The sequence below is a fragment of the Sylvia atricapilla genome, chromosome 6 (genome assembly GCF_009819655.1).
Source record: "Sylvia atricapilla isolate bSylAtr1 chromosome 6, bSylAtr1.pri, whole genome shotgun sequence".
Lineage (NCBI taxonomy): Eukaryota > Metazoa > Chordata > Aves > Passeriformes > Sylviidae > Sylvia > Sylvia atricapilla.
Window position 1 is genome coordinate 9,453,899 of NC_089145.1, and position 23,802 is coordinate 9,477,700.

The 23,802-nt window shown below is 63.1% G+C and overlaps 4 protein-coding genes across 6 annotated transcripts; 3 read left to right on the top strand and 1 right to left on the bottom strand.

Annotated features, from left to right (window-relative positions):
* Positions 1-220: 220 nt before the first annotated feature.
* Positions 221-17,569, top strand: ZDHHC5 (zinc finger DHHC-type palmitoyltransferase 5). The gene is made up of 12 exons (XM_066320633.1): positions 221-288; positions 5,260-6,539; positions 11,857-11,978; positions 12,334-12,491; positions 12,577-12,749; positions 12,849-12,951; positions 13,320-13,411; positions 13,492-13,624; positions 14,045-14,168; positions 14,899-15,011; positions 15,154-16,034; positions 16,314-17,569. Exons 2-12 carry the CDS (start codon positions 6,436-6,438, stop codon positions 16,477-16,479), a joined length of 2,169 nt encoding a protein of 722 aa, XP_066176730.1. The 5' UTR covers positions 221-288; positions 5,260-6,435; the 3' UTR covers positions 16,480-17,569.
* Positions 17,465-19,519, bottom strand: MED19 (mediator complex subunit 19). Its single transcript, XM_066320637.1, has 5 exons — positions 19,288-19,519; positions 18,681-18,937; positions 18,505-18,601; positions 18,330-18,424; positions 17,465-18,206 (listed from the first exon to the last, which is right to left on the bottom strand). Exons 1-5 carry the CDS (start codon positions 19,484-19,486, stop codon positions 18,144-18,146), a joined length of 711 nt encoding a protein of 236 aa, XP_066176734.1. The 5' UTR covers positions 19,487-19,519; the 3' UTR covers positions 17,465-18,143.
* A 59-nt stretch (positions 19,520-19,578) lies between these two features.
* On the top strand, positions 19,579-21,912 carry TMX2 (thioredoxin related transmembrane protein 2). 3 transcript variants are annotated; one of them, XM_066320634.1, is made up of 8 exons: positions 19,659-19,906; positions 20,318-20,378; positions 20,540-20,653; positions 20,781-20,857; positions 20,932-21,038; positions 21,129-21,194; positions 21,303-21,432; positions 21,536-21,912. In XM_066320634.1, exons 1-8 carry the CDS (start codon positions 19,718-19,720, stop codon positions 21,674-21,676), a joined length of 885 nt encoding a protein of 294 aa, XP_066176731.1. In that variant the 5' UTR covers positions 19,659-19,717; the 3' UTR covers positions 21,677-21,912. The 3 variants fall into 3 exon arrangements, with proteins under 3 accessions (XP_066176733.1, XP_066176731.1, XP_066176732.1); XM_066320636.1 differs by lacking the exon at positions 21,536-21,912 and having other exon boundaries at positions 19,579-19,906; positions 21,129-21,183; positions 21,303-21,431; XM_066320635.1 differs by lacking the exon at positions 20,318-20,378 and having other exon boundaries at positions 19,771-19,906.
* Positions 21,913-22,026: 114 nt separating this feature from the next.
* On the top strand, positions 22,027-23,204 carry SELENOH (selenoprotein H). Its single transcript, XM_066320639.1, has 5 exons — positions 22,027-22,132; positions 22,373-22,549; positions 22,626-22,771; positions 22,842-22,955; positions 23,025-23,204. The coding sequence occupies exons 2-4, from the start codon at positions 22,398-22,400 to the stop codon at positions 22,940-22,942; spliced, it is 399 nt and encodes a 132-aa protein (XP_066176736.1). The 5' UTR covers positions 22,027-22,132; positions 22,373-22,397; the 3' UTR covers positions 22,943-22,955; positions 23,025-23,204.
* Positions 23,205-23,802: the final 598 nt, after the last annotated feature.

Genomic DNA, 23,802 nt, shown 5'->3' on the forward strand with positions numbered 1-23,802 from the left:
GCGCCCGCTCCCGGCCGTCCTCCATTCGTCCCCTCCAGCCCCCGGTGTGGTACGTTCCGCGCATGCGCCGAGCCTCCGGCTGTGGCCCCGCCCTCCGCGGCGGGAGGACGCCCGCCCGCTCCGCGGCCTTGCGCATGCGCGCCGCCGCTCCCGGGGCGGGCCCGCGGGAGGCGGCCAATGGAGGCGCGCGGGGGGGCGCGGTGCGCACGCGCGCGCGTGACGTCCCGCCCGCCGCAGCCGCCGCCGCCGTCCGAGCCCGGAGCCGCCGCCGCGCGCGGCCTCCTGCCGGTGAGTCACGTGGGCCGCGCCGCCCCGCCGGGACCCCGCCGCTCCGGCACCGCCGCCGCCTCCCCGGCCCGCCGGTCCCTCGCGCCCCTCGCCGGGGCCCGGCCGCGACCGCCCCCGCCCCGCCACTGCCCCCGCCTCTCCCCCGCTGGGGGCTCGGGCTTTGCCCCGGTGTCCCCCCACCGCGCCGCGAACCGTCCTGCTCGGCGCCCCGGCGGGCACCGACCCCTGCCCGGCCCGCCCCTTCGGCCGCGGCCCCTCTCCGCCGTTCCGCACGGCCGCCTGCCCGACGGTCGCGGTGCCTCTACACGGGAGCGCCGCTTCCTCTTGCCCCGGCTTCCGTGCCCGCGGCCCCGCCGGCATCGGGGCTTTCTCCCGTGCCGCGGGGAGGCGGGCCGGGGGCTGCGGGAGCGGCGGTAGGGGCTGGCGGGGAGCGGTGCCCCGCGGGCTGGGGCCGCCCCTGCGCACGGTGCGGGGTGAGCGCAGCGGAGCGGGGCTCGTACCCGCGCCTGGAAAGCGCCCGGGGCCGGGGAGCGGCCGTGGGCTGCCGCAGGGAGCGCCCCGGGACTCGTGCGCTGTCCCGCACCCGGCCTGTCCCCGGTGGCCCCGGGAACGGCGTCACCGTGCCGTGGCACCGGAGCTCGGCCTCTGTGCCGTGGCCGAGGGGGGATTCCTGTTTACAACACGGCGTCTCCTCACGCCACAGTCCCTGCTCCCGGCTTGGGGGGCACTGGCGGGGGTCCAGCCTGGCCTCTCCTCAGAACTCCCGGATTCCCAAACACCTGAGCTGTGCAGGTCCCCAGCCCAGGGGTTCCACCCCCCTCATCGTGCCCATTCGGAAGGGGATGGGCTGCCCTTGTGCTCCCCGTGGCTCTGGGAAGTGGTTTCCCCGGATCTGCCGGCTCCTGCCTCGGCACAGAGCTGGTTTTGGGCATTAGGGAACCAGGAGTCTCTGCGCTAGGGGCTGCTCAGGGTTTTTGGGGCGTATAAAGTACAACCAGAGCCATGTCTCGATCAAAGCCAGAGTTATCTTGGAGCCTCTTTCTGAGCTTAATCCAGTTACCACCGTCTCTCCGTCGGGCCCAGGCGTTTATTCCTGTCGGTTCCCGAGGCCAGGAGCCCCTTCTGGGACTGGAGAGGGTGGTGATTGGGTGGGTCCAAGGGGAGACCTTGAACTCCGCTGTGAGAGCCATGTCTGGGGACATTTCCACCTGTCGCTGTGCCCGGTGTCTCCTAACACAGTGACGAGAGGCTGGCGCTGTCCTTGCTCGCTGTGGGGCCCGTTGGGACTTGGCCTCAATGGATGAGGCATTGTTCCTCCTGCTTTGCCCATAAAATGGGGCTAATCCCATGTAAACCAGCGGGATGGGCTGGGGAAGGAGGATGGGAGTGGTGTAAGACCCAGGCAGGAGATAAGCACAGTGTGATTCCAGCCTTCTGGCAGTCTGCAGTGGAATATTTCTCCATGTTCTGTGTTGATCCTTCTGTACATCCATGTGGGAGAAAGGCAGGTATGCGGGATGTACCTGAAGCTGAGGGGTGGCCAGACATACGTTGTTGTGCATCCTCCTTTGGAATTGAGGGCAGGGAAGTGTCCCCAGACTGCCCTGCTGGGGCAGGTGCTCCTGTTTGGTCACAGGGCAGTGACCACTGGGGATCTCACACTGGCATTGCTCTGGCCACAGTGCCAGGTTTGGGAAAACTTGCACTTTCTCTGATGGATTTTGGAGCGTGAAGTGTTAGTTGGTTGTGCAAGGACAGGGTGAGCAGAGGGAGCTGCAGAGGGAGGAGGGAATTCCTTGTTCCATGGATGCCCCTCTCTCACAGCACCAGGCAGCGAGCTCTGGAATGGCTCTATGGAACTCTGGGATGCAGCTGATCAAAACAAAGTGGGAACAGGTAAAGCACATCCCGTCTCTGTGCAGCCCGGGATCTGCCCTGTCTGGGAGTTGCCTCACATGGAAGGAATTGTTTGTGTGTTTTGCCCTGTGCCATGGGAACTCGGCTGGATCAGGGCAGGTCGGCAGCTGCAGATCCCGGCGAGTGACACAGGTTTGGGAGCCGGTAACCGGGAAGGAACTCTGTCCTCTGTGTGCCATGGATCCCAGGGGTGGCAGGAGCCACGTGGTTGATGCCGAGGTGCATTTCCTCCTTCCTGGGCAGGAGCAGAGTGAGGAGCTGAAATGAGGGAGGAGGAAATGTGTGTCCCCATCCCAGCAGAGGTGGGGAGGGCCTCATGCTCCAGAAGGGACAAGCCATGGAGCACCTGGCTATGTGTGGAAAGGCTTGAGAGGGGCTGAAGCAGATGAGCAGAGTGGAGCGGGCAGCAGGGAAGGAAGAGCACAGGGCTGGGAGGGGAGTAAAAGGAGGAAATCAGTGAGGCTTTACAGGGCCTTGACCCAGGAAAAGGAGACATAGGCTCTAAGAAATGGAAGGTGGCAGCAGTCGTGCTTGCACATGTGCCGAAGGAGGGAATTTGGAATTCAAAGAAATCCCCAGAAGTGGAGATGAAGGAAACAGGAGCAGCTCCCCTGTATTAGTAGAGGGAAACCCTGGAGAGTGAAGATTACCGCTCCGAAGGTGGTTGAGCAGAGCAGAACTGGGAAAGTGCTCCAGAAAGGAGGTGCTGGGATGGGAAAACCAGGTGGAATTTCTGAGGGAGAGGGAAGGGGGAGTGAGCAGTGACACAGGCACTGGAGGAGGAAGGAGCAGGGCAGGTCTGGAGGAGCAGCGGGAGAGGAGGAGTTGCTGGGCTGGAATTGGCAGAGAGAAAGGAATGGGAGGCAAGAGCGGAGCCCATGTAGGCCACAGGTAAGCAAGATGAGCTGGGGGCTCTTTGGAAGTCTGTGAGTGGTCTTTGTGGATAGGGACAAAGTGGCCAGAGAGACAGAGGATTTGGGGCAAAGGTGGAGGGAAAGGAAGGGTCGGTTGACCAGACGTAGGCAGGTTGTAGGGCTGGGAAAGGATATGTGTGTTTGGGAGAACTGAGGCCTGAATTAGTGTAATCTGTGAGAATTTGGGGTGGATTTTCCTTGTATTTTTCCTGGACCCCTTAAGGATTGCAGAGCAGAGATCTGGGCACACTGTGCTGCACTTTGACGGCTTCTGCCCAGGTCTCTGCGGCAGGGCTGGGGCTGGGGAGTCCTGCGGGATCTCAGCATGCCAGAGGCATTCCGGGGAGCAGTGTGGTGGCTCTGGGAGCCGGGATGGGCTCTGCAGCCTCCTGTTTGATGAGTTGTGGAGTTATTCTGGGCACAGGCAGCTAGAGCAGGGATGCATTCGCATCACTTCTCGCTGGGATGTCACTAATGACAGCACTGGGACTCTCCCCCCTGCTCATGGGCCTGTCCCATGGGTACCTGATTCCATGGGGAGCTGGCTCTGGCACTCACAGCTCTGCAGGAATCACCCTGCGTAAGGGCTGGAGCACCTGGATCTCTGGTTGGAAGGGTTGGAGCAGAGCAGGGCCACGAGGTGCATGCCCATGGCGCCCTGCAAGGGCAGGGTGGGGATCTCCGGAGGAGGAATTATCAGGGAACAGCTCCTTCTGCCTGGCAGCGTCTGTTTGAACCCAAGGTGTGGCCGTGCCTCCATGGCGGAGCGTTCAAAGGGCTGGGTGCTCTGGGAGCAGATTGCTCCTGCTAAAGCAATCAGCCGTGATGTCAGGCCTGGACTTCCGATAGCCCATCCCTGGAATTGCTGTTGGGCTCGGCTCTGTGGGGTGTTGGGCTCTTCCCTGAATAGGCAGAGCGGGGCTGGGAAACTGCTGCTCTCCAGGGAACTCTGTCCCTGCTATGGAAAACAGCTTTCCCTGGTGTTACTGTTCAATTTGCTCCACTCAGGAGCTGCTGCCAGGTGAAACCTGCACGTTCCCAGCCGGGCAAAGCACTGGCCCCACGTTTCCTCTCGCTCCCAAGGGCAGGGAAACCTTGGGGTGGGAAGTTGAGCTGCGGTCCTGCAGAGGCCGAGTGGCAGGAGCGGCTCCTGGGTGAGTCAGGCGGGGTGGCTGACGCCGTGAGCCGGCCCTGAACCCACTTGGTGGTAACACATCCTTGTCATTAAACCTGCCTTTAATTGGGTGCCGCAGCTCTCCCTACCTTCACCCGCGGTTAGTCAGTGCTAGAGAGCTCCCTGCCCATCCCGAAGGAGAAATTGGGGAGGCAGAGAAAGCTGAAGGGAGAAAGGAGTGAGCTGGAAAGCTCCACTTGGACCTGCAGTGCCGTGGAGGCAGCAAAGGGAGGGTTGGTGACAGACGGTGACAAGGTGAGGAGTGGTGGCTGTAGCAGCAGGAACTGGTGGGATATCACGAATGATGGGCTCGTGGCTGGTTGGGGCAGGTCAGGGCTGTGGGTAGGGACACCTTCCACTATCCCAGGTTGCTCCAAGCCCCATCCAGCCTGGCCTTGGGCACTTCCAGGAATGTGGCATCCACAGCTCATCTGGGCAACCTGTACCACGGCCTCACCGCCCTCACAGGGAAAAATTTCTTCCCAGTATCCCGTCTAACCCTGAGCTCTGTCATTTCAAGTCCACTCCTCCTTGTCCTGGAGCTGCAGTTCCTGATGAATCCAGGGCTGCAAAGGCCACCTCCGATCATGGGACTGGTGTTTTCCATAGGCCTGTCCTGTCTCCTACCCTCCAGGGAAGGGGGTGAGATTCATGGATCTTTTTTCCTCCTGTGGTCTCCACCCTTAAGTCCTGGAGTCTCTGCTCAGCCCCTGCCCCTCAGGGAGCCAGCACTCAATGGTGCTGGGATTTGAGCCGGAGCTGCAGGAAGGAGTTCATGGTGTCCCTCCAGTCCTTCCAGGGCTTGGGGTGGGTTTCTCAGTGGTAGAGGAGGGTGGCTTGGAGTTCCTGCAGCAGCCAGTGCCCCTGGGCTGGGACAGGAGACGCCATGGCCAGGCTGCTGTGGCTAATGACAGCCGGCTCCATCCCTTCTCTCGCCATGCTAATTTCTGTTGTTGTTTTTTCCAGGTGAGCTGTGGCGCACCAGACCTCGAGTTCTAATGGTTTTATGTAGTTTTTTTTTAAAAGGCGGATGGATGGATGAATGAAGAAAGATTTTAACGAAGGAAGAGGGAGGAAAAAATGGAGCTGTTTGGAACAAACTGAGGTTTCCCCCGACACCATCTGGGCCATGGGTGAGACAGAGCTGCTCAGCACCACTTCCACCCTTTGGTGTCTGCTGGGGTTGTAAAGGCGCTCCCTGAACACCCCCTTCCCGTTTACCTGCTGGGAAATGGTTGCTGCAGAGAAGATTTTATGAAATTCCTGTCGCTCCCCAACCGCCAAGTGGATACTGAGCCCATGGAAGGGCCTGGGGGGTCAGGAGAAAGGAGCAAGTAGGAAAACCCACAATCCGCCAGACCTTCCCCTCCGCCCCCCTCGAAAGAAAGGATTTACAGCTCAACCTTGCACCAGCTGTTCCTCGGCTTTAACAGACAAGAGAGAAATAAATAAAATTAAACGGCCACCGCCAGCCAGCCCCAGATCCCGGTGAAATCAGGGAGAGTGTTTCCGTGACCCCTCCAGCGAGAGGAGGAGGAGGAGAGGCACGGCAGCTCCGTGAGGAAGCTGGGATTGCTTGGAGACCACCCCCTCCTCCCGTGCAGCACCGGGGGCTGTGGCACAGCAGAGGCGGATTAAAAAGGAGCAGTGGCTTCCCTGAGGCTCCCAGAGTGGCTTTTTTTGCAAGGAGTTTGCTGATCCTGTGCTCTTCTTGTGGTGCTGGCCAGGTGGGAAGCGCCCTGCCTGAGCTTGGGGAATTCCCTCCCTTCAGAGCCCGCCTTTAGGAGTCCTGCTGCCTGTGGGCTGCTGCCTGGACTGAGGCTTGGAAGGGCTCTCAGCATTCCCACTCCAACGGTTGTCCTAAACCCAAATCTCCTTCTCTGTTGTGAATTTTTAATGTTTTTAACCCTCCTTCCCTGCGCCTGTGAGCTCTCACGGGGCAGAGTTTAGAGTGGGCTCCTCTCCTGGGCCTCCTGCTCCAGACCCTTCTCCGGACTCTCCGCCCCGGTTGGAACTTGCCCCAGGAGCAGGCGCGGGGGCAGGGTAGGGGTCAGTCCCTGTCCCCCTCCCCTTCTCATCCTGCTCTGAGTCCCCTGGGGCCTGGGCTATGCTGCGGGGCGGACCCCCCACCACAGCTCCAACATGCCAGCAGCCTCTGGAAAGAGATTCAAACCCAGCAAGTACGTCCCGGTCTCCGCTGCTGCCATCTTCCTAGTGGGAGCCACCACCCTCTTCTTCGCCTTCACGTGAGTCCCAGCTGCTCGGCCTGAGCGGGGTGGGCTGGCCAGGACAGGGGAGAGGAGCTGGGATTTCCTCCCAGAGGGAAGGGGGGTATTGTGCTCTGGGTTCTGCAGCCACAGCAGGAGCCATTTCACTCCATGAGTTTTCCCAGGGGAAGCTGTGGTCCTGGTGAGACACCAGCTGTGCTGGTGGTCCTGGTGAGACACCACTCAGCTCCAGGTCAGCTAGGTTGGGAACTGGTTTGTGACCTGTGGGTGGAAAAGGCATGGATCACTTTCTCCTTTGGAGCTGGGCGAGGTGGATTGGTGGGCTGAGGCAGAACACGTGTTATTTTTAGTTTCGTAATCGATTTGTGAGCCACAAAGGAAAGTTCAGGGAGGAGAACTCTGACCCCTGTGCAGATCACTCGCGGTGTTCTGTCCCCTGCCCTGGGACAACAGGGGTTCTATGTCCCTGGAGAGGGCCCCAGGGAAATGGCCACCAGGTCACTGGGGCCTTGGGGGACCCACTGGGCTGGGAGATGGTGCTAGAGAGGCGTGGTGACATCCCTGGGCTGCTGCTCTTCCCTGCCTGGAGACACGTGCCTCAGTGACGTGCCCGGGGGGGAACAGGCAGAGGAGCAGAACCTCGAGGTGCGGAGGGAGCCTGGCAGAGAGTGGCTCAGCCGGGCTGGCACCATGGCACATGGCTACCAAATCCTGCAGGGATCCCTGGGGTCTCAGCAGGGCTGTGTTTGGGGTCCTGGCAGGGTGTAGGAAGGCTGCGCACCCGCTGCTTCAGGGAGCGTCTTTCACTGCCTGGAGTTTTCCTGCTGGGGCCACAGGAATCAGCTGGAGCTGTTGGGAGGCCAAAGGGACAGGTGCCGTGGCTGCTGCCGCTCCCTGGGAAGGAGCCATTGGTAGCGGGAAGGTCACCGTGGCTTTGGCAGCCACCGGGCAGGGACGGGGAACTTGACGACCAAAGAGGGGAGCAGGGTTGGTTTGCCCTGTCCAGCGCCCGGTGCAGCTGTCAGTGTCACTCAGCAGCGTGTGGCTGTCCCCTGCTGGGACACCGAGCCATCACCAGGCTCGGGGCTTGGCTGCTCCAGGCTGCCAGATGCCTGTGGAAGTCGCTGACTGTTGCTCCTGTGCCAGCGGTGTGAAGGAGACGCAGAGGGAGCAGGCGGTGCTCTCCAAGCTGGGTGTGCCACCCCGTGTGTGACCTTAGGGGACAGGCTGGCTGTGTTTTGGCACGGTGGCTGCCGGACAGCTGGACCCCAAGCCCATCCCAGCCACGGGTGCAGGCAGTGTCGGGAGCAGCCGCTTATCAGCGGGCGGTGAGAGGCAGTGCTGGAGCCAGCGCCGTGGAGCAGGTTTGGCCAGGGCAGGAACACCTGGGCAGGTCGCTGTAATTGCAGGTCAGCGATGTTGTTTATCCTACTTCAGAACATCCCATTAAAGCCCGGGCACAGCATTCGCACGGGCCTTGGCTGTGACGGAGCTGCACTGCTCCTGGCGGGATGGGTCCCTCGGCACAGCGTCCACCTGGTGCTGGAGCAGGTTGGAAGGGACGTGGGGTTTGAGGTTTGCTTCCTGCCTGATCCTGCGGGTCGCTGTGCCCCTTCCCCACCTGGTCAGCAGCAGACTGGCTGCTGACCCCCTTCCCACTGCCAGCATCCAACCTTTAGGATATCAGCTCGTCCTCTGGGAATTGCAATGGAAGCTGTGAGGACAGCCTCTGGGAGGCCTCCCCCATGCAGGGAGCAGCCAGGAGTCGACAGGGCTCTTAAGGCTCCAATTGTGCTGCTTCCAGCCTAGCCACTGGACGCTTTTTGGTCTATCCAGGATTTGTATCTCTGGGCCAAGAACTCTCTTTAATTGATTAATTTCATTAGGAGCTGCTGCTGAGCCCGTGGCTGTGGAAATGAGGCCGGTTGCACTGGAGGGAGGGCCAGCAGGAGAGGGGATGTTCCTGCCTCCCCCTGGGATGAGTGGGGGTCCCAGGCTTGCTGGGCTCTCAGTCAGGTGCTGATTTAGGAGGGAAATTCCCCCTTGGGGTCCATTTGTCCATTCCCATGTCTCCCCACTGGCTGGTCCCAGCTCCTGGTGCAGTTGGCTCTCAGGTTCCCTGTCCCCTCCCTGGGGCTGGCAGTGCCTCTGGGACACTGTGTCATGCCTGCTCCCAGTCAGATCCAAACTTGTGTGAGTGTCAAGGTGAGCAGGGATTGTGTTTGTGCCAAGGCCTTTGGAGAGATGGAGAGCCGGTGGGTCAGAGCTCTGGGAAAAAGGCAGGGAGGGAAGGCTGTGCCTGGGAGAGTGCAGGGATAAGAGGCTGGGGAGGAGATTCCAGCAGGGAAGGGCAAGCTTCTCCGGGCATGACTGGTAGCAAAAAGCCCGTCTTGCATCCCGGTGACTCATGGTGCCCGAGGTTCCCCACGTCCTCTCATGTGCTGCCAGGGACAAGTCCCGACAGCTCCTCTGGCCGTGAGCGTGTTGCATCCTGATCCCGAGGGGAAAACCCGAAGGGTGCTGTGGGACCTGTGTGGCCAGCCGCGGTGGCGAGGAGCCTCCCTCCTCCTGCTCCTCCTGCCCTGTGCCCCGGGGTCGAGGCAGGGCCTGCAGCCCTGCACTCAGCGTTCAGGAGAGCAAAAGGCAGGAACACATCACTCCCCTGATAAGGAGGTTCGCTGGGGGATGGGCAGCACCTTTGCTCCCTGCGGAGGACCCTGATCCCTCCCACAGGTGAGGATGGTCTCAGGAGGTGACTCCCTGGCTTTGGGGTCACCAGCACGGTGCCCACTGGGTGGTCTGGCTCTGTGGGGATTCCCACCTACCTCCCTCCCACAGCACAGGGGTCCCTGGGTGTGAGGGAGCCAGGAAGGCTCCCTGGAGTTCCCTAGGGGGAGGGCGTTGTGCTTGCCCTGGCCCGGGAATCCCATCCAGGGGGTCTTCTCAGTGTGTCTGAGCCCAGGGACCTGCTGGGCACTGTCCTGCCCTGGGAGCTCTGTGTCCCTCCAGGAAGGACTGGTTGCCAGGACAGCACAGAGGTGTTACCTTCTCCCAGTCCTTCCCTCTCTGCCTGCTCCAGAGCTTTCTGAGGCAGCTGGATCCTTCCCTGCCTCCCTGGGCTCTGTCTCTCAGGATCCAGTCTGTGTGCTTGGCTCAGCCTGCCTGTTGGCTGTTCCCCGTGTGGGATGGCTGCCCGGGCATGGGTCTTCCTGGCTCCCCTCCATCTCTTTCAAACAAAGATTTGGGCTGGGATTTCCTTTCCTGGAAAGAGGAGCTCTTTCTGCAGGGCTTCTGGAAGGGCATTTCCTACTTTTAGGGCTCCTCTGAGCCCCCTGGCCCTCTCTGTCCAGCAGATAGCAAAGCCAGGGAGGCTTCTCTCAAGTGGTGTAGGAGTTCAGCTCAGGGACATGGGCTCCTTGGTTCTGGTGTATCCTCACTCTCTACAACCCCCTGACAGGAGGGTGTGGCCAGGTGAGGTTGGATTCTTCTCCCAAGGAACAAGTGATGAGACAAGAGGCAGCGGCCTCAGGTGGTGCTAGGAGAGGTTTAGTTTGGGTGTTAGGGAAAATTTCCTCATGGAAAGGGTTGTTCTGCCCAGGGAAATGGTCACCAAAAAACATGTGGCTGTGGCACATGAGGACATGGTTCAGTGGTGGCCCTGACAGTGCTGGGGAAGCAGTTGGAATCAGTGATCTTGGAGGCCTTTTCCAACCTAACAATTCTGTGACTCCGTGACTCTGTGATTCTTCCCTTTCTCGGAATGTGGCCAAGTGCTGTAACGTAGGTCCTGTCCCTCCAGCACTGCCTTCCAAGGGTTTTGGGGCACAGATTGGAGAGGGGGACTCCTCTCCAGCTCGTCCCAGCTGCAGAGAATCCACCTGGCTGGCTTCCAGTGGAGGCGGCAGGGCCGGCACGGCCGGTGCTGCTCCCCAGCCCCGGGCAGAGCTCGGGGGGCTGGGCTGGGAGATGCCATCCGGGAGATGCCAGCCTGATACGGAGCAGGGAGGCAGCGCCCAGGGTGCGCAGCAGGGTGGCTCCTGAGGAACGATGGGGGGGAAGAGGCTTAGGGGGAGCTTGGTGTGGTGTGTGAGGCCTGGAGGAGCCAGAGAGGAGGGTGAGGAGAAAGAAGAAAAGGAGTGTGCTGGGTGGCTTGGCAGTGCTGTGCTCCTTGCTGGGGATGTCCTGCAACCAAAAGTCTGCCCTCCTGCTCTCATCCCTGTGCCTGGCTGGGGACAACCCCAGCCTTGGCCTGTGAGAGCAAGTCCCACTGATGATTCCCACCCTCCCTGGGGCACCGAGCAGTGCCCGGTGCTGGGAGTGCCCTGCCTGCCTCACCCTCTGTGCTGCCAGGTGTGTGCTGCAAGGGTGTGCCCGTTCTCCTGCCCGGGGCCATCCCCCACAGCTGCTGCTCCTCACCCTGTGTGCCCCCCTGCCCTCCTCAGGGCCCTGAACTGGGACAGAGCCCTGCACCAAGGGCTCGTTCCCAGCTGGAGCCTTGCCATGCTCCCAGGACTGCCTCACCCGGCGATGGGACCCATCCCCGTGGGTGGTGGTGGAGGAGGGGACAGGGCCAGCGCCTGCCCCTTCACCCCAGCCTGTGGGGGATTACGGCGCTGGCACCATATGTCACCCTGCCCACCCAGCCCCGCGCTGCTCCGGCCACCTAAATCCATCGGCACTTAGCCTGGTGGGGGGAAGAGAGGGACAGATGCTGCCCTAGATCTGTGGGATTAAATCCCAGCAGCAAAGCAGATTAGGGAATTATGCTGGCGCCTGCAAGGGGGAAGCCCGCTGTCCTGAGCCCTCCTGCTGGGGCAGGAGGGAGCAGGGTGATTCCCTCACTGCGCTCCCATGGGCCTCTTGGAGGAGCTGCGTGCTGGCCAGGGTCCCCATGCCCTGCTGGAGCTCTTTCTGGGATGTGAGGAGCATGAGTGGCTCTGGAGGCACCGGAGCTGATGGTTTCCCAGCCCTTCACAGGGTCCTCTCTTGCCCTGAGCAGCTTGTGGGGCAGAGAGAGGACAACATCCAGGTGCTCTCTGGCAGGTCCCCTGGGTGCCCCCCATGCCATAATCCTAGTTTTCCCTGTTCCCAGCATCTCGGCTCTGTGGGACCCTCCAGTGGGGTCCTCCCAAAGGGGAATTTTGCTCCCCGATGGATGCCTGGAGCACATCCTACTGTGGCCCCTAGTGCTCCCCAGACCGCGGGGTCAGGATGTGCTGTAAGAGTGGCTCCAGTTTGTGTGTAGGATGCACTGCTGGGAGCCCCCAGGACAGGGAGAGGCAGCAGGAGTGACACAAGTGATGATCTGAGGGTCTCACAGCTGCTGTGCCCACAGGTGCCCAGGGCTCAGTCTCTACGTGTCCCCAGTCATCCCCGCCTACAATGCTGTCGTCTTCCTCTTCGTGCTGGCCAACTTCAGCATGGCCACCTTCATGGACCCGGGCATATTCCCACGAGGTGAGTCTGGCTCCAGCCGGGAAGAGCTGCCTCCTTGCACCCTTCCTTGGAGGTAAAGGGGATTTCTGGGTTCCAAAAGGCCGGTGAGGAGCCTTCCTCGCCCTGCCCAGTCAGATCAGGCAGTGACAAGCGCTACAGAGATGGTAGCTCTGGGTTCAGCACCCCATGTTGGGTCCCTGAGGCTCAGGCAGTGTCAGGATCCTGGAGCAGGGCCTGGGAGAGCATCCCTCGGCCTGTGTTTGGGGGTCCCTGGCTGTCCCTGTGCTGGGTGACAGGAAGGTGATGCAGGGAGCCTTTGGCTTGAGCAGGCAGGGCCTGGCTGGGCCCTAATGCCGTGCCGGGGTGTCCCTGTCAGCTGAGGAGGACGAGGACAAGGAGGATGATTTCCGGGCCCCGCTGTACAAGACGGTGGAGATCAAGGGCATCCAGGTGCGCATGAAGTGGTGTGCGACCTGCCGCTTCTACCGCCCGCCCCGCTGCTCCCACTGCAGCGTCTGCGACAACTGCGTGGAGGTGAGGAGCTGCCGGGGCCTCCACCAGCCCCCCACGGGGCAAGGAGCCCCCCAAGCACCCCCTCACCGTGCCCCATCCCTGGCAGGAGTTCGACCACCACTGCCCCTGGGTGAACAACTGCATCGGGCGGCGCAACTACCGCTACTTCTTCCTCTTCCTGCTGTCGCTCACCACGCACATCATGGGCGTCTTCGGCTTCGGGCTGCTCTACGTCCTGTACCAGGTGGAGGAGCTCTCCGGTGTCCGCATGGCCGTCACGTATCCTCCTGGGCAGTGGGACTGGGCATGGGGTGGGGGGGTCTGGGGGCAGCGTGGTGCTGAGCGGGGCTGTGGCTGCTCCTTAGCTGGCTGCGGCAGGATGGTGGTGATGTGCGTGGCTGGGCTCTTCTTCATTCCCGTCGCTGGCCTGACGGGCTTCCATGTGGTGCTCGTGGCCAGGGGCCGCACTACCAACGAACAGGTACGCCCGGGGGTCTATGAGGGGGCTGCCAGCCTGGCCAGGCCATCTATGGATACATTTTGGAATTTCCCAGGAGACAATGGGTGTGGATGGGCTGGATTATAGCTGGGAGAGGCCCCTGAGCTGGGGATGTAGAGCACAGGGTGACTGAGGGGCAGCTGCATCCATGAGGGTGTAGTCAGAGGACGGAGCTAGGTGCGCACTTCTGGGGTCCAGGAGGTGAAATTGAGGTGATCCTACATCCTTAAGGGTAGCTGAGCACTGAAACAGGGACTAGGAAAAGGAGCAGAATCTCAGAGTATCTCCATCCTGGGTGGTTGTCCTGAGGGAGCTGGCATGGCTGGCTGTGACACTCCTTTGTCCCGCAGGTGACAGGCAAGTTCCGCGGGGGTGTCAACCCCTTCACCAATGGTTGCTGTAAGAATGTCAGCCGAGTCCTCTGCAGCTCCCCGGCCCCCAGGTGAGCCTGGCCTCTGCATCCCTGGAAAAACTGCTCCATCCTGGGCTCTAGGCCGTGACCTTCCTCCCACCCCTCCCCAGGTACCTTGGGCGCCCGAAGGCCGAGCAGACAGTACTGGTGAGACCCCCATTCCTGCGGCCTGAGGTGTCAGACGGTCAGATCACTGTCAAGATCATGGACAATGGTATCCAGACAGAGCTGAAAAGGACGAAGGTGAGGAAGGTGGGGACCAGCGCCATCTGCGCTGGGGCCCTCCACGGAGCCCAGGGGTGCAAGCCTGCATCCGTGAGTAGAGAACCGAGTGAGCCTGGTCACGTTCCCTGTCGCCCTCCGTGTCGTCTTGTTCTATGTCCCTGTGGGATGGGAACTGTCCCCCTCCCATGTGGCAGTGACCACATGAGGCTTTGTCCCCTCCATTGCCCTTACTGGTCCCATCCTTCCCCAAGCAGCATCCTCTGGAGGTTCCCCCTCCTTGGCACTTCCAGCACCCACCTGGGGCATGCGCTGCCCCCGTTCTGTCGGATGGCCCGGGAGGCGGCGGGAGCCCCCAGCACCACTGTCCATGCCCTGCCAGCCCTGGGGGGGCTGAGGCTTGAGGCCCCTCCTGACCCCGCCTGCGCTTTGTCTCTGCAGTCCAAGGGGAGCCTGGAGGTGACGGAGAGCCAGTCTGCTGACGCCGAGCCGCCACCCCCACCTAAGCCTGACCTCAGCCGCTACACGGGCCTGAGGACACACTTAACCCTGGCCACCACTGAGGGTAAGGAGGGCACCAGAGCCCTGGCAGCCGCTGGGAGGGGAGCCCAGGGCTGCACCAGGCAGGCCAGGAGCCAGGGCCGTAGGGCAGACCTGAAGCACATCAGCATTCCTGGGCCAGTGTATGTGGTCCCTTGGACTTGGAGAAGCCTGCGGGATGCTCACGGTCAGCTCTACTCTGCCGGAGGCCGAGCCAGCATGGCGCTGTCTGGAGCCACCGGGAGCTGTGCCTTGCAGCAGCCGCGCTGCCAGGACGGAGGAGGCGAAGTGGTGGCAGGCCTGGCTCAGCGGCATAGAGCGTCTGTGGCCAGCTCCGTGTGGGCCTGGCCAGAGGTGGGATGTGATGGGCAGAGCCTGTGGCAGCTGCTTTCTGCAGCAGCTGGAGACCCCGCAGCTCTCCCGGCCCTGCCTGGGCGCTGCTGCCCGGCCCTGCTGAGGGCTGTGGTGTGTGTGTGTCCCACTGAGTGCCCTGATACCCCCGTGCCGTGCGCCCCCAGGGTGTCACCCAGCCGGGGCTGCCACAGGGGCAGGGAAGTGCCAGCCCCACGTGTGGCTGTGGGGACAACCCTTCCTCCCGGTCTGTCTCTCCCACCCCGGTGCACCTCCCCTCCAGCCCATCCCTCCCCCCTGGTCTATCCGCCCCAGGCTCGGAGTCGGTTCTCGGGCAGGGAGGGCGGGGCTCGGCACATTCCTTGCTTGCAGCCCCCTGAGCTTGCCTCTCTCTCCTGGCGCAGACAGCAGCTTGCTAGGCAAGGACAGCCCCCCGACTCCCACCATGTACAAGTACCGGCCCGGTTACAGCAGCAGCAGCAGCTCGGCGGCCCTGCCCCATTCCACCAGCGCCAAGGTAAGGCTGAGCCTGGAGCAGGGGACCAGCCCCGAGGGGATGCCACCCCATTCCTGGGTGGGAGGGGTTTAGGGTGTGCATTGGGAGCTCTGCAGGGCTCCATCGTCATTCTGTGGGTAACTGCTGCCCCTCTGCCCCTCAGCTGAGCCGAGTGAACAGCCTGAAGGAGCCCAACTCCATCTGTGACAGCGGCCACAAGCCCAGCTACCGCTCAGAGCCGAGCCTGGAGCCCGAGAGCTTCCGCTCGCCCACCTTTGGCAAGAGCTTCCACTTTGACCCTCTCTCCAGTGGCTCCCGCTCCTCCAGCCTCAAGTCGGCCCAGGGCACAGGCTTTGAGACGGGCCACCTGCAGTCCATCCGCTCGGAGGGCACCACCTCCACCTCCTACAAGAGCCTGGTGAACCAGACGCGCAACGGCAGCCTCTCGTACGACAGCCTGCTCACGCCCTCCGACAGCCCCGACTTCGAGTCGGTGCAGGCGGGCCCGGAGCCCGAGCCGCCGGTGGGCTACACCTCGCCCTTCCTGTCGGCCCGCATCGCCCAGCAGCGAGAGACCGACCTGCACGGCCGCTTCGCCAGCGCTGCCTCCCCCAAGCACGCGGCGCCGCGCGACCCCTCGCCCGTGCGCTATGACAATCTCTCCCGCCACATCGTGGCCTCCATCCAGGAGCGGGAGAAGCTGCTGCAGCAGCCGCCGGCCCCGGGCCGGGAGGAGGACGCGGGGCTGGCGGACTCGGGCATCCAGTCGACGCCGGGCTCCAGCAACGCCCCCCGCACCAGCTCCTCCTCGGACGATTCGAAGCGCTCACCCCTGGGCAAGAACCCGCTCACCCGCCCGGCCCTGCCCCGCTTCGGCAAGCCCGAGCCCCCCCCAGCGCTGCGGGTGCGCTCGCTGGGCTCCCCCGACCAGCCCGCCGCCCCCCACCTGGGCAAATCCGTGTCTTACAGCAGCCAAAAAACAGCCTCTCAGGCCGGCGGCCCCGAGACTGAGGAGGTGGCCTTGCAGCCCTTACTGGCACCAAAGTGAGTACTGTGATGTCTGAGGCCTGTGGGAGGACCCTTGCCCAGTGTTCTCCAAGCCCCTGGAGCAGCAGAACACCCCAAGCTGGGGAGAGATGTTGGGAAGAGAAAATCTTCCTGCTCCTCCCAGAACAGAACTGGTGCCCTCCACACCTCCTTGGTCACCCCATGGGCCCCTCGAATTCTGGACTGGGTGCTGGTGGTCCCTGGGGAGGGCAGGGCAGTGGCAATGCGGAGACCTGTCCCCTCTCCTGACCCCATGTCTGTGCTTCCTTCCCGCAGGGACGAGGTGCAGATGAGAACAGCCTACAGCAAGTCCAACGGGCAGCCCAAGAGCCTGGGCTCGGCCCCACCGGGCCCGGGGTCAGTGCCCCTCAGCAGCCCCACCCGTGGAGGTGTCAAGAAGGTCTCGGGCGTGGGGGGCACAACCTACGAGATCTCGGTATGAGGGGCAGAGCTGCCGCCCCCTCCCCTCCTCCCCGGCGGCCCCCAGAGCCCCGCCGCAGCCAGACGCTTGTGGACTCCCTGGAGAGCCGGGCGGGGCCCCCCTGCTCCTCCCTCTGCCCCCCAGGCCACGGGGGCCGGCACACACCCGCGGGGGGCTCGGGGAGGGCTCGGGGGGGCCGCAGCCCCGGCACCGCCTCGGCTGCGCCAGCCACTTGTGGGCCTTGTGCAATCACCCGCTCGCCTGGCGTGGTAGGAACGGATTGTTTTTAAACCAGAATACTTTTTTTTATTATTATTATTGTTACGGATTCTATTTTTTTTCTCTTTCCGAGTTACCAGGTGTGTGTATATATAAATATCTATATATATAAATATAAATATTAAAAAAAAAAAAAAAAAAAAAGAAGCAGAAATTATATATCTTACCCAGAGAGAGGAAGAAACTACCCTGCTCAGGGCCTGGGCCACCCCTCCCTCACCTTGTCCCTGTCCCCAGAGGAGGGATGTAGGGCCGCCGCCTGCACCCATGGAAGGAGCAGTGATAGGTGCTGGGTGTCACTGCTCCCTCCCTGAAGGGGGCCATGCCAGGTACCCATCCTCACACACTCCCCTCCCAGATCTGTGGTGGCTGCAGCCTCCAGCCCCTTTGGGGGGGCCCGGGGAGTAGGCAGGGTGGGGGCAGCACCCCCCAGCCCAAGCTGACGCAGAGGCTCCAGCATCCCCCACCCGCAGTTTTGCTCTTTGTTTTCTTTCCCCAGGGGCTGTGGTCGGGGGGAGGGGGTTGTCGGTTTTGTTGCCTTTTTTTATTTCTGTTAATGATTCCGAGGAGGTTTCTTGCTGTCGCAGGGGTGTTTTTATTTCCGCTCGCTCGGGGAAGAGGCAGGTGCATCCCCGGAAAGCAATATTTTCTCATCACATGCCAAAAAAGCGCAGCCAAGGAGCCCTGTGCTCCCCGTCCCCAAAGCCCTGCCGGCACTACCGGACTCTTTCTCTACAGCAATAGCTCCCGTGGCCCCGCACAGCCACGCCAGGGTTTTTTATTATTATCAGCCATTTTAAAAACGAGGAATAAAAGGATATTTAATGAGCCACCCCAGGGCCGTGCGTGTGCTTTGTTTGGTGTCCAGGGATGGAGCAGCCCTTCCAGGGCTCCTGATCCTCAGGGGCTTGGCCTTACCCCCAATACCGAGGGAGAGAGAGAAGGGGGTCTGGAAAGAGCTGAGCCTGGCCTAGTTTTGGGGAGGCACCACCTTGAGACAAACTCTGCTCCCACAGAAGGTAAGGGTTTTCCGGGCATGGGAAATGCAGCTCCAGGGAAGGTGTCGTAGGTGCTGGTGAGGTTTGGGATCCAAAGGAGGGCACCCCACGTGCTCCAGGGACACCTTGGTTTGGGCTACTCCGTTACTGCCGAGGGTCACAGCAGCCGTGGCCACCAGCCCCTCCTCAGAGCAGACTTTAAAAGGTGACTAAAAAAGAAGCTTTGATGCTCCTGGTTCTTCAGATACAAAAGCCCGAGGTCAGCACCCACAGAGTCCGTGCCCCTGGTCCTAGGGGGCTGCAGGGGTGTCCTCTTAGCCAGGGGGACAGGCCAGCCCCAGTATCCCTGGGGTCAGCCAGGGCTGTTCCTGTGGGCTGGGGGATCCCCAGGGCGTCACCGGCGTGGCCTCACCGTAAGCTGCTGCTGGCTTGGGAGCTGCCCACCCCCGGGTGCTCCGGGCTGTGCCGGTTCTGCAGAAGAAGGAGAGACAGAACCTGTGAGAGCTGCTGGGCAGCAGCCTCTTGGGGATGGTCACTCACAGAGCCCCTCAGGGGTCCATGGGCTGGGCACTAGACCCCAGCCATGCCTCTCACCTTCTTTTTCTTCTTCTCTTTCTTCTTCCTCTTCCGCTCTGGATCCTCCTCTTTTTTCTTCTTTTTCTTCTTGTGGTCCGAGTCGGAGGGGGTTTCTGGAGAAACAGAAGCCTCAGATGAGCCAATGCTCTGCCAGTGCTGAAGGGGAGGAGGGGGCGGCTGCAGCAGCCCTTACCTGGGGGGACGGGGTCCTGCGTGCGGCTCTGTTTGTGCTTGTGCTTGTTCTTCTTCTTAGGCGGCTGGATGTGCATCAGCCGGCACTGCTCGGGCAGCTGTGGAGAAAATGGGCTGGTCAGGCCACGTCGAGCCCCTCCCACCCCCCCGGGTCCAGGCCCAGGCCCCGGGGCTCACCGGGCCGGCGTGCAGGCGGAAGCCGGTCAGCATGGCACCCGTGAGCGGGGTGAAGGAGCTGCCGCAGATGGGCGGCTTCTCGATGAGCGAGCGCAGGCTGCTGCTGTCGTGGGAGCCGGGCAGGTCGATCATGCCGGGCAGGTCGGGGAGGAAGTTACTGAGCTTCTCCTTCACCTTCTTCCCGCAGAACTTGTTGTAGGCGTGCTCCAGGTTATAGTGTGTGATCAGGTTGGTGCTGCCCGTCAGTTCCGTAGTGCCTGTGCGGCCGCGGGACGACATGGGCAAGGGGAAACGCCCCGAAAACACCCCAGGCCCCTCTCCCCAGCCGCGCCTAGACTCCGGGACCCCCTGCACCCCAAGCACCGGGATCTCTAGGCCCTCTCTCCAGCCATGCCCCGGCCCCGGGACCCCCTGCACACCCCCAGCGCCGGGATCCCCGGCCCCGGGGACCACCCGCCGCCCACTTCCCCACCAGACCGCGCGTTGGGTGACCCCGCCCCCACATTGGCTCATTGGCTCATGGCGCCGTCATTTCCCCCCACGGCGGCATTTAGCCGCGCTGATTGGCCGAACCCGGCACCCGCCCCGCCCCGCGGCCCGCCCGCACCTGGCAGCTCCCGCAGCAGGTAGAAGGGGCCGGCGGCGGCCTTGCGGGCCGCGTCCTCGCCCGGCGGCGGCGCGGCGGCCGAAGCGGCGGGCGGCGGTGCTGCTCCGGCGCCCGGCGCCTTGGCGGGCCCGAATCCGAGCGCGGCGGCGGCGGCGGGCGGCGGCTCGGCCGCGCCGAACAGCGCCGAGAAGTTCTCCATATTCCCGGCGTGCCCCGCGCGGGGCCGCCCCGCCCCGCCATTGGCCGAGCACCGCCCCTGCACCGCCCCTGCTCCCCGTTGCTAAGGGCGACTCGTCCCAGCCTTCTGATTGGCCGCTTCTCTCCCTCCTCTGATTGGCCCGCGGGTGCAGGGGAGCGCCCGCCTCGCCGCTCGCCATTGGCAGGTGCAGGGAGGCCCCACCCCTACAGCAGTGAGTGGGGCGGAGGGAAGATGGCGGTGGTGGCGCCGCTGCTGGCCCTACTGTGGGGACTGCCCGGGCTCTGCCGATGGCTCGCTCGGCCCTACTACCCACTATCCGCACTGCTCGCCGCCGCTTTCCTGCTCGTGCGCAAAGTCCCGCCGCTCTGCCGTGGGCTGCCCTCGCAGCGAGAGGATGGCAACCCCTGTGACTTTGACTGGGTGAGGCGTCGCGGCCTGTCTCCGCACCCCCGGCCTGTCCTCGGGCCTGTCCCCGGGCCTGTCCCCTTATCCCTGGCCTGTCCCCGCACCCCCGGACCTGGCCTGGCTCCCCTCCTGCTCACCCAGCATCCCGGCCCGGCTGAGGGAGGAGATGCCCGGTAACCCCTGGGGTTGCTCTGCGGTGTCCCCTTACAGCCAGAAGCCTCACCCAGGCGCTGGTCGAGCCCATCGCCGCGAGGCAGCCCCTCTCCTCGCTGCTCTCCCCCAGAAGGGATGGGGGCTCTGGGCTATGGCAGGGCCTTGGGGCCAGTAGGCCTGGCATGGCCACAGGCCTCTATGCCAGGCCAGGCCAGGCGTGGCTCCAAGGTGTCCTGGGCACTTCCAGCTCATGCTGTCCCTTCTCTGTGCTAGAGGGAGGTGGAGATCCTCATGTTCCTCAGTGCCATTGTCATGATGAAGAACCGACGCTCCAGTGAGTCAGGGGGACATGGGGGGCTGGGGCTTCTTATGGGGCCTCCTCCAAGGAGCTGAGTGGGGCGGCGTCTGGAGGACCAGATCTAGACCTCCCTGAAGTTACCCCCAGCCTTCTGGGGGAATCTGGCCCCATCCCTTATTCCTGTCTCTGCATTGTAGTCACCGTGGAGCAGCACATCGGGAATATCTTCATGTTCAGCAAAGTGGCCAATGCCATCCTGTTCTTCCGCCTTGACATCCGCATGGGACTGCTCTACCTCACGCTCTGCATAGGTGAGCCTGGATGTCTTCCTGCCCAGATTCGCCTTGTTCGCCTGGTTCCTCCTCCCTGTTCTAGGGTGGAAGAGCTCTGTCCCAGGCCCAGCCTGGCACTGGGGGGCTCAGGGTGCTGTCATTGCAGTGTTCCTGATGACCTGCAAGCCACCCCTTTACATGGGTCCTGAATACATCAAGTACTTCAGTGACAAAACCATCGATGTGAGTATCTCCCCAGCCCTGGGGGTTTTGGGGGACTCTGCCTACTCCCCCCTAATCCCATGCCCCTGTGGCAGGAGGAGCTGGAGAGGGACAAGCGGGTGACGTGGATTGTTGAGTTCTTTGCCAACTGGTCCAGTGAGTGCCAGTCTTTTGCCCCCATCTTCGCCGACCTCTCTCTCAAGTGAGTGGCACCCATTGGTGGGATCTTGGTGGGTCATGGGGCCTGTGGTCCCCTGTGTCCCTCACTGCCATGTGTCCCCATCCCGCCCAGGTACAACTGCTCAGGACTCCAGTTTGGGAAAGTGGATGTTGGCCGGTACACAGACGTCAGCACCAGGTGTGGAGAACACAGCCTGGGCAAGCAGGGCCCACTCTGGGGTAGTCCCTGTGACCCTCCAGCCCCTTCAGGCTGCCTGAGGGTCACTGTTGACTTGTCCTGACACAGGTACAAGGTCAGCACCTCACCTCTCACCAAGCAGCTGCCCACCCTCATCCTCTTCCAAGGTGGGACAGAGATCATGCGGCGACCGCAGATCGACAAGAAGGGCCGGGCTGTGTCCTGGACCTTCTCTGAGGTGGGTGGGACCTTCCAGCCCTCTGTTCCCCTGCCCACCCTGTGCCTAGGAAGAAAGGGGAGCACGAGGTCCTAGTGGTGCTGATGCTACCTCTTGGCCACAGGAGAATGTGATCCGGGAGTTCAACCTCAACGAGCTCTACCAGAAGGCCAAGAAGCAGTCGAAGCCACGGGAGGAGGGTCCTGAGGAGTCCCCAGCCATGCCAGCGGCTGCACCTCAGGAGGAGACCAAGAAGGACAAGTAGAAGCTGCCCTGCACTGTCGCCCATCACTTTGTCACCATCACCCTGGTGGCACCGGCCCCGCGGGCCCGCCTGGCCCTGCCCGGAGCCGTTCTCTGTGGAGACTTGTCCCGGCTGAGTCCCGGGAAAGCAGCGGTGCCCTCCGGCCCCGTGCAGGCCGGGCGGTAGGAGGGGCCCCGCCTCGGTTAACGCTCGCTCTCATCCATCGCTGACAATAAACGGTCCGTGCCGTGCCCGTATCCCGTCTCCGCGTCTCGTCTCCGCGTCCCCGGTTTCAGCCGCGTTGGGGGCGGGGCTTTCTGTCGGGGGCGGGGTCCTGCTGAGTCCCCGCACTCTGATTGGCTGAGGCGGGGCGGGCGGAACCGGAGCCCGCCGGGGGACTCCTGTTCCCTTCTCGGCCCCGCCTCTTCCGGCCCCGCCCCCTGGAGGCGCGCGCTCAAGGCACGTGGCCAGCAGCAGGTAGGAGGCGGCGCGGCCGCTCCCAGACCGCGTCTGTCCCCTCCCTTCCCCGGGGCCTCGCTTCCCTCCTCTCCCCAGCCACACATCTTGGCGGGATCCTTGAGGAGCCGCTTCCCGCCCTCCACAGCAGGATCCCAGCGGGGACCGTCATTTCCCCCAGTGGCGCATCACCGGGGGTGCCTGAGATCTCTTCTCACCCCAGAGCCACATTCCGGGAGCCCCTTTCTTGCTCCGACGTAGGCCCCACCGTCTCGGCGCTCCCAGGATGGCTCCCCGCGGGAGGAAGCGCGGAGCCCAGCAGCCGGCGGCGGCCAAGGCACCGGAGACAGCGGAAGCCCCGCAGAAGCGGGCGCGGGCCCAGGCTCAAGACCAGGACAGCCCCGGGGACATCGGTCCCCGTGTCGTCATCGAGCACTGGTGAGCAGCCGAGGTGCCGAGGAGGGGGTGAGGTCCTTGGGTGCCCCCCGGGTCGCTGACCGCCGTATCCCCACAGCAAGAGCTGACGCGTGTTCGGGCGCAACGCGGCGGCGGTGAGCGAGGCCCTGCGCGGGGCCATGGCCCACCTCCCCGTGGACATCAACCCCCGGCCGCCGCGCAGGAACAGCTTCGAGGTGTCCCTGGTGAAGGAGGACGGCAGTAGTAAGTGCTGGGCTGGGGGCGGCGGGGGCTCCCCGGCACGCCTGCTCCTATAATCCCCTTATCCCTGCAGCTGTGGAGCTGTGGAGCGGTATCGGGAAGGGGCCTCCCCGCAAGCTGAAGTTCCCCCAGCCGGAGACTGTAGTGGAAGCCCTGAAGAGCAGCTTGGCATAGAGGTGTTGGCCAGGTGAGTGGGGATGGGACTAGGATGGGACAGGGATGGGACCAACAGGGACCAACTTCCTTCTCTCCACAGCTGAGCCAGGACCGGCGCAGGCGGCACGAGCGTCCATGAAGAGGCGAGACCAATTGGGGGGCACCCGCCAGCCCCAGTCCCGTCCCTGATGCTGCAGCTCTGCCACTGCCAGACCCCTGGCTCCCTCCACACCCTGTTGTCCCTCCCAATCTTCAATAAAGTTTAGTACTCCACAGCAAAGCTCCAGCCCTTTATTCCAAGAACACACAGCCCAAGGGCTGCAGGCAGTGGTGGGGGGAGAGGCAGAGCCAAGCCCCCCCTAGGTGAGGACATCTATCTCCTCTTCTGACTCAGAAGAGGGACAGGGCCAGAGGCAGACTGTACCAGGGGGCAGGAACAGCTCTCCTGTCCCCACATCCACCTCCTCCTCCTCAGTGTCACTTCCAGGGGTCTCTTGAGGCACTGCCTGCTGGCAGCCCTGCTGGGATGCAGGGGACTCTCCACGCTCCTGCATCCCGTTTGCACTGGCATGCTGCCGGGATGGGGAGCACTCACTCACCTGCTCCCGTGCATCCACATGCTGGGGGGGCTGTGCTTCTGTCACTCCCACATCACTCACCAGCGCTGCCCGAGGCACGGGGCGGGGCTGCACCTCCCGCACCACCTCCCAGCACCCCCAGCTCTCCACCTTCCGCAGCCTCATCCGCCCGATGGGGCGGGGGTGTGTGTGCCCCAGAGAGTGTGGCTGCCTCTGGGGGGACACCCCAGAGCTGGCACTGGCAGGCTCATCAGTGTCAGGTGCCGGCATGGTGGAGATTTCCTGAGTGGAATGCAGGCA